Below are 7,500 nucleotides of genomic sequence, written 5' to 3'. Positions count from 1 at the left end.
CACACACACACACACACCACAACACAGACTTTCCCTACACCCCTTTACACCCCTCCCCTACACTCACCCTGGCGTGGGGGCGGCCGTGGTGCGTGTAGTGGGCGGCGAGGGCGTGGACGAGGGGGGAGGTGTGGTCCTCAAGGCGTAGGTCAGAGAGGGTGAGGCTGGCGAGGGAGCTGGAGATTGCCTGGGCCAGCTGGGGACGAGGTGGAGGAGGAGGTGGAGGAGGTGGTTAGGATAATGATGATGTGGAGGAGGAGGAGGAGGAGGAGGTGGAGGAGATGGTTAGGGTGATGATGAAGATGATGATATGGAGGAGGAGGAGGAGGAGGAGACGGTTGTTAAGGTGATGCTGGGGAGAACGAGGAGGAAGAGGAGGAGGAGGAGGAGGAGATGGTGGTTAAGGTGATGCTCAGTAGGGCGAGGAAGAAGAGGAGGAGGAGGAGATGGTGGTTAGGGCGAGGTTAAGAAAGAGGAGGAGGAGGAGGAGGAGGAGGAGGAGAAGGAGGAGGCTAAGGTTAGGCTGAGGAAGAAGAAGAGGATAAGAAGATGAGGAGGTGATATTGAGAAGGAGAAAGAAGGATGCTGAGAATAAGGATGGAAGGGGAGGTCATGTTAAGAGGGAGAAGGATGCTGGATGAAAGAGGAAGGAAGGAAGGAAGGAAGGAAGGAAGGAAGGAGGTGAGATGAAGGAGGAAATGTAATGTGAGAAAAGGAGATGAGGGGAAGATGATAGGATGATGCTGAGAGGGAGAAGAAGGATGCTGAGGGAGGGAGATAAAGATGGGAGATTAAGGAAGGAAGGAAGGAAGGAAGGAGGTGAGATGAAGGAGGAAATGAAATGCTGGTGAGGAATAGAGATGAGGGGAAGAAATGAGGATTATAAAATGGGGTGCGACTGAGACGAAGGGAGATAAGAGGAGATAAAAGGAGGAGGAGAAGTGATGCTGGGAGGGAGATAAAGGGAGGAGGGAAGGGAAAGATGTTCACTTCAATTCCCCTTCATCCCCTTCATCCCCCTTCTTATCCACTCTTCCCTCATCTCAGTTCCCCCTTCCCCCTCCTTCCCCTTTTTGTCTCCCTCCCTCCCTCCTTCTCCCTTCCCATTCACTCCCCTTCTTACCCATCCCCCCCTTCACACACCTCCCTGACCTTCACCCCTACATACCCCCTTCTCATCCCCTACCCCTTCACCCCTACTTACCCCCTCATCCCCTCCCCCTTCACCCCCCTTTCTTATCTCCCCTTACCCTTCACCCTCCCCCCCTTCTTACCTTGTCGGGGATGGGGTGAGGGGGGGCGGGGCAGTGTCGTTCAGCCAGCATCAGTTCAGAGGGCGCCACATGGACCAGGGACAGGGCTGGGGGGGGGGGGGGGGAAATTGTAGTAGTAGTAGTAGTAGTAGTAGTAGTTTGTGTTCTAATAGAAAAAAACAGGTTATACTATTATGTCTAAAAGTATATCACACACACACACACACACACACAAACACCTTCCTCTCCCCTACTCCATTCTCCCCCACACCCCAACCCTTCCACCCATACAACCCTTCCCCCCCTCCCCCTCCTTACCTGAGCAGTGGGGGGCGGGCAGTACCACCACGATGGGGCTGAGGGCGCCGGGGGGGGCCTCCACCCTCGCCAGCAGCCCCTCGTCCGCCTCCTCCAGCTGGTGGCAGAGCGAGGCGACCAGCTGAGGAGGAGGAGGAGGAGGAGAAGAAAAAGAAAGGGTGGTGTTAGACAAGGAGAAGGTGGAAGAGCAGGAGAAATGGGTGTGGTAGAAAAGGAGGAGGAGGAAGAGGAGGAAGAGGAGGAAGAGGAGGAAGATTTAGAAGAGAAGTGGAGGAGGAAATAATTATGAAGGGACACGGGAGGAAAATTTAGAGGAGGAGGAGGAGGAGGAGGAGGAGGAGAAAGACGATATAGAATTTATGTGAAGGAGGAGGAGGAAGAGGAGGAGGAGGAGGAGGAAATTATTATGAAGGGATACGGAAGGAATATTTAGAGGAGGAGGAGGAGGAGGAGGAGGAGGAGGAGGAGGAGGAAAATATTATGAAGGGATACGGAAAGAACAGTTAGAAGAGGGATGGAGGAAGAAGAGGAGGAGGAGGAGGAAAATATTATGAAGGGATACGGAAAGAACAGTTAGAAGAGGGATGGAGGAAGAAGAGGAAGAGGAGGAGGAGGAGGAGGAGGGGGCAATTAAGCAGGAATCAATCAGTCAGATCATCATCAAATCATCATAATCAACAACACCTGATTTATATATAGAGTTTCTACACCCACTAAGTCATGTTAAGACCACTCCATGTCACCCTTCCAATACCCACTTCCTTATGCTACACCCCACTCCACTCCCTTCCCTTCCTTCCTTCTTTCCTTCTCCCCTTCTTTTCCTTCCTTTTCCCTTCCCTTTCCCTTCCTTCCTTCTCCGTTCCCTCCCCTTCCAATACCTACTTCCTTATGCTACACCCCACTCCACTCTCTTCCCTTCCTTCCTTCTTTCCTTCTCCCCTTCTTTTCCTTCCTTTTCCCTTCCCTTTCCCTTCCTTCCTTCTCGCCTTCCCCTTCCCTTCCTTTCTTCTCCGTTCCCTCCCCTTCCAATACCCACTTCCTTATGCTACACCCCACTCCACTCAATTCCCTTCCTTCCTTCTTTCCTTCTCCCCTTCTTTTCCTTCCTTTTACCTTCCCTTTCCCTTCCTTCCTTCTCGCCTTCCCCTTCCCTTCCTTCCTTCCTTTTCCCTCCCCTTCCCTTACTCTTCCACCTTCCCTCCCCTCTCCCCTTCCCTTGCTCTTCTCCCTCCCCTTCCCTATACTTTTCGAGGGCCAATGCAAGGGACCGCGGAACTGTAGCGTATGCCCCCCCAGCTTCCCCCCCCCACCCCGTTCACCCACCTGCCTGTTGTCCCAGATGGTGTTGAATGAGAGGGCGGCGGCGGCGGAAGGCAGCAGGTGGTGGGCGGCGCCAAACACGGCCGGGGCGACGGAGCCCACCTGTACCCTCTTGACGACCTGCACCTGGGGGACGGCCACGGTGCTGCCTGGGGGGGGGGGGGGGGGTAGTAGTAGTAGTAGTAGTAGTAGTAGTAGTAGTAGTAGTAGTAGGATTATTATTATTATTATTATTATTATTATTATTATTATTATTATTAGTAGTAGTAGTAGTAGTAGTAGTATATAGTAGTAGTAGTAGGAAACATGGACGAGCAGGCAGCAGAAAGCCTATTGGTTCATTGCGAGGCTGCCTGCTTGTGGCTTGCGGGAAGGATTAAAGCACTACTGAACGTACTCGTGGATGCGTTCAGTTCACTCCCGCGCAGCAAAGTGACGGTCAATGCGATTTTTAAAGGAGTTGATTGTTTCCGCACTAACCACTCCTGCAGGAAGGCTGTTCCAGTGGCGGACGACTCTGTTCGAAAAATAACTCCTGCCGAGGAGGAGGAGGAGTAACAATAGTAGTAATCCTTTCCCAGCATCCACCTGTAAGATTCCACCTTTCCCAGCATCCACCAGTAAGATCCCACTTTTCCCAGCATCCTCTAATAAGATTTAACGTTTCCCAGCATCCTCCAATGAGATTTAACGTTTCCCAGCATCCATCAATGAGATTTAACGTTTCCCAGTATCCTCTAATAAGATTTAACGTTTCCCAGCATCCATCAATGAGATTTAACGTTTCCCAGTATCCTCCAATGAGATTTAACGTTTCCCAGTATCCTCCAATGAGATTTAACGTTTCCCAGCATCCATCAATGAGATTTAACGTTTCCCAGCATCCATCAATGAGATTTAACGTTTCCCAGCATCCATCAATGAGATTTAACGTTTCCCAGCATCCATCAATGAGATTTAACGTTTCCCAGTATCCTCCAATGAGATTTAACGTTTCCCAGCATCCATCAATGAGATTTAACGTTTCCCAGCATCCATCAATGAGATTTAACGTTTCCCAGCATCCATCAATGAGATTTAACGTTTCCCAGTATCCATCAATGAGATTTAACGTTTCCCAGTATCCATCAATGAGATTTAACGTTTCCCAGTATCCATCAATGAGATTTAACGTTTCCCAGCATCCCCCAATGAGATTTAACGTTTCCCAGCATCCATCAATGAGATTTAACGTTTCCCAGCATCCATCAATGAGATTTAACGTTTCCCAGTATCCATCAATGAGATTTAACGTTTCCCAGCATCCATCAATGAGATTTAACGTTTCCCAGCATCCATCAATGAGATTTAACGTTTCCCAGCATCCATCAATGAGATTTAACGTTTCCCAGCATCCATCAATGAGATTTAACGTTTCCCAGCATCCATCAATGAGATTTAACGTTTCCCAGCATCCATCAATGAGATTTAACGTTTCCCAGCATCCATCAATGAGATTTAACGTTTCCCAGCATCCATCAATGAGATTTAACGTTTCCCAGCATCCATCAATGAGATTTAACGTTTCCCAGTATCCATCAATGAGATTTAACGTTTCCCAGTATCCATCAATGAGATTTAACGTTTCCCAGCATCCATCAATGAGATTTAACGTTTCCCAGTATCCTCCAATGAGATTTAACGTTTCCCAGCATCCACCAATGAGATTTAACGTTCTCCAGCATCCACCAATGAGTAGTTTACTGACCCTGGTGGTAGTTTGACCCTTCTTCTGCACCATGAACGTGAAGAAACACCCATGAAAGCCCGATTATTTTCCTTATGGGTCTTTGTAAACAGGTGATGTGCGAGGCGGAAGCGTCTAAAAATACCGATCCTTACTCTTAATGAGAATGGGGAGGAGGAGAGGGGAACGAATGGAAGGAAAATGGGAGGAGGAAAGAAGAAAAGGTAGAGGGGAATGGTGGAGATGAGAGGAAAGGGTAGAGGAAAAAAAGCAGAAAGGAAAAGGGACAGAATGGAAGGAAAAGGGGTGGAGATGAGAGGAAAGGGTGGAGGAGAGGAAAAGCGATGGAAAGGAAAGGGGAGAGAATGGAAGGGAAATGAGAGGAAAGGGTGGAGGAAAGAGGAAAAGAGATGGAGGAATGGAGGAAAGTTGAGGGGAATGGAGGAGATGAGAGGAAAGGGTGGAGGAAAGAGGAAAAGAGATGGAGGAATGGAGGAAAGTTGAGGGGAATGGAGGAGATGAGAGGGAAGGATGGAGGAAAGAGGAAAAGAGATGGAGGAATGGAGGAAAGTTGAGGGGAATGGAGGAGATGAGAGGAAAGGATGGAGGGAAGAGGAAAAGAGATGGAGGAATGGAGGAAAGTTGAGGGGAATGGAGGAGATGAGAGGAAAGGGTGGAGGAAAGAGGAAAAGAGATGGAGGAATGGAGGAAAGTTGAGGGTAATGGAGGAGATGAGAGGGAAGGATGGAGGAAAGAGGAAAAGCGATGGAAAGTGAAGGGAACAGAATGGAAGGAAAAGGGGAGAAGGAAAAAACATTGTTACAGCATTGTTAGACAGCTGCCGAATCGGGCGTAAGCTACTCCCGGTGAGATATTTATACGGGAGGCCTATCAAAGACATTCCCGTGTTCTCATTTCCCGTTTCTCTATTGTCTCATCAACGCCAGAGACTAGTTCAGCATGCTCTCTTCAGACACTTCCTCTGACTTTCCTGTATATGTCCGAAAGTACTGTCAGGCAAAGTGATGGTGATGGTTTGTGTGTTGATTTGGTAACACTGACTCATGCACGTAACACACTACTTGAACGCAACACACACAACATATCCTCAAAAAATATATAAATAAATAAATAAATAAAATTATTCTTGGCTCTTGTTTTGTTTTCAAGTGTTGGAACAGCATTTAACGGGCTCCTTTTTATTTCTTTGTGTTTTTTTCTTCTTTTCTTGAGCTACTTCCCTTCCCTTTCCTTTCCCTTCCTCCCCTCTCCCCTTCCCCTTCCTACCTTCCTTCCTTCCTTCTCCCCTCTCCCCTTCCCCTGTCCTTCCTTCCTTTCTTCCTTCTCCCCTTCTTCCCTTCCCTTTCTCCCTTCCCCCTTCCTTTCCCTTTCTCCCCTCTCCCCTTCCCTTCCTCCCCAACCCCCTTCCCTTCCTTTCTTCCTTCTCCCTTTCCCCTCTCCTTCCTTCCTCCCCTCTCCCCTCTATCCTTCCTTCTTCCCTAATCCTTCCCTTCCCCTTCCTTTCTTTCTTCCTTCTCCCCTTCCCTTCCCTTCCTTCCTTCTCCTCTTCCCCTTCCCTTCCTCTTACTCCCCACCACTTCCCTTACCGTCCCCCCTCCCCTCTCCCATCCCCCTTCTCTTCCCCTCCCTTCCTCCTCCTCCCCCTTAATACCTTGCGTGGTGCAGACGGTGCGGTACAAGTTGGCGTGAATGGTGAGGCGTGAGGCAATGGCGCTGGGCAGGCTGGCAGGCTCCACCATCACTTCCTGCATGTCCAACAACACTGTGGGGGAAGGAAATGGTGATGGTGGTGATGGGTGATGGTGATGGGTAATGGTGGTGGTGGTGGTGACAGTAGTGGTGATGGTGGTGGTGGTGATTGTGGTGGTGATGGATGATAGTGGTAATGGTGATTGGTGATGGTGATGGTGGTGATGGGTGGTGGTGACAGTGGTGGTGATGGTGTCTCCTGTACGTATGTCCGAAAGTACGGTAAGGCAAGGAGATGGTGATGGTGATTGGTGATGGTGGTGGTTTGTGTGTTGGTTTTGGTAACACTGACAGACCACATAACACAGGTCTTGCATAACACACACACACACACACACTAACTGTCTAATTGTCTGTATCACTTTTAATTCACTCACTTATCTACTTCACTTACTTATATTACAATGGAGGAGGAGGAGGATATACTTACAAGTGAGAGGTTCGGTGGAGGAGTCGCTGGTGGTGGTGGTGGTGGTGGTGGAGGTGGAGGAGGTGGAGGTGGAGGAGGGAGGGAAGATAAGGTGGAGGTGTGGTTCCTTCCCTTTACTCTCCAGAAGCCATGACTGTAAAAGGAGGAGGAGGAGGAGGAGGAGGAGGAGGAGGAGGAGGGAGAAGGAAGAAGGAGGAAGACATGTATTTTCATTAGTTATCATCTCTCTCTCTCTCTCTCTCTCTCTCTCTCTCTCTCTCTCTCTCTCTCTCTCTCTCTCTCTCTCTCTCTCTCTGTTTTTGTGTCGAAAATATAAAGCATCCCATCTCTCTCTCTCTCTCTCTCTCTCTCTCTCTCTCTCTCTCTCTCTCTCTCTCTCTCTCTCTCTCTCTCTCACCTTGAAGAGGGCCGCGAAGGTGTAGGGGTCGGGGGGGTAGGTCGCTCCCGTCACCCACACCCCCCCCACAGCGTCCCCCCGGGGCCGCCCCCCCTCAGCCCCCCCCAGCGCCCCCTCCTCCAGGCTCTCAACTCCTGCGACCTGATGGAAAGGGGGTGGGGGAGAAGGGGAAGGGGAGGTAATAGGGTGGAGGGAAGGAGGGAAGGGGAGGAAAAGGGGGAGGGGAGAGGAGGGAAAGGGGGAAGGGGAGATAAAATTGTGGAAGAGAGGGGAAGGGGTGGAA

At 50.0% G+C, this 7,500-nt stretch overlaps 1 protein-coding gene across 1 annotated transcript in view; it reads right to left on the bottom strand.

Moving 5' to 3' along the window:
- LOC126986022 (meiosis 1 arrest protein-like) overlaps nt 1–7,500 on the bottom strand; it is a 15,010-nt gene that overhangs the window by 705 nt on the left and 6,805 nt on the right. Inside the window, exons 5-11 of the mRNA XM_050841709.1 lie at nt 7,218–7,358; nt 6,821–6,953; nt 6,293–6,403; nt 2,898–3,043; nt 1,572–1,692; nt 1,275–1,360; nt 68–196 (exon numbers count right to left, since the gene is read on the bottom strand). Of these exons, the coding sequence (XP_050697666.1) occupies nt 68–196; nt 1,275–1,360; nt 1,572–1,692; nt 2,898–3,043; nt 6,293–6,403; nt 6,821–6,953; nt 7,218–7,358 (867 nt within the window). The remainder of the gene's footprint in view (nt 1–67; nt 197–1,274; nt 1,361–1,571; nt 1,693–2,897; nt 3,044–6,292; nt 6,404–6,820; nt 6,954–7,217; nt 7,359–7,500) is intronic.

The sequence above is a fragment of the Eriocheir sinensis genome, chromosome 61 (assembly GCF_024679095.1).
Source record: "Eriocheir sinensis breed Jianghai 21 chromosome 61, ASM2467909v1, whole genome shotgun sequence".
NCBI lineage: Eukaryota > Metazoa > Arthropoda > Malacostraca > Decapoda > Varunidae > Eriocheir > Eriocheir sinensis.
Note: the sequence above shows the minus strand (reverse complement) of the source record. Positions and strands in the feature narration are given on the sequence as shown.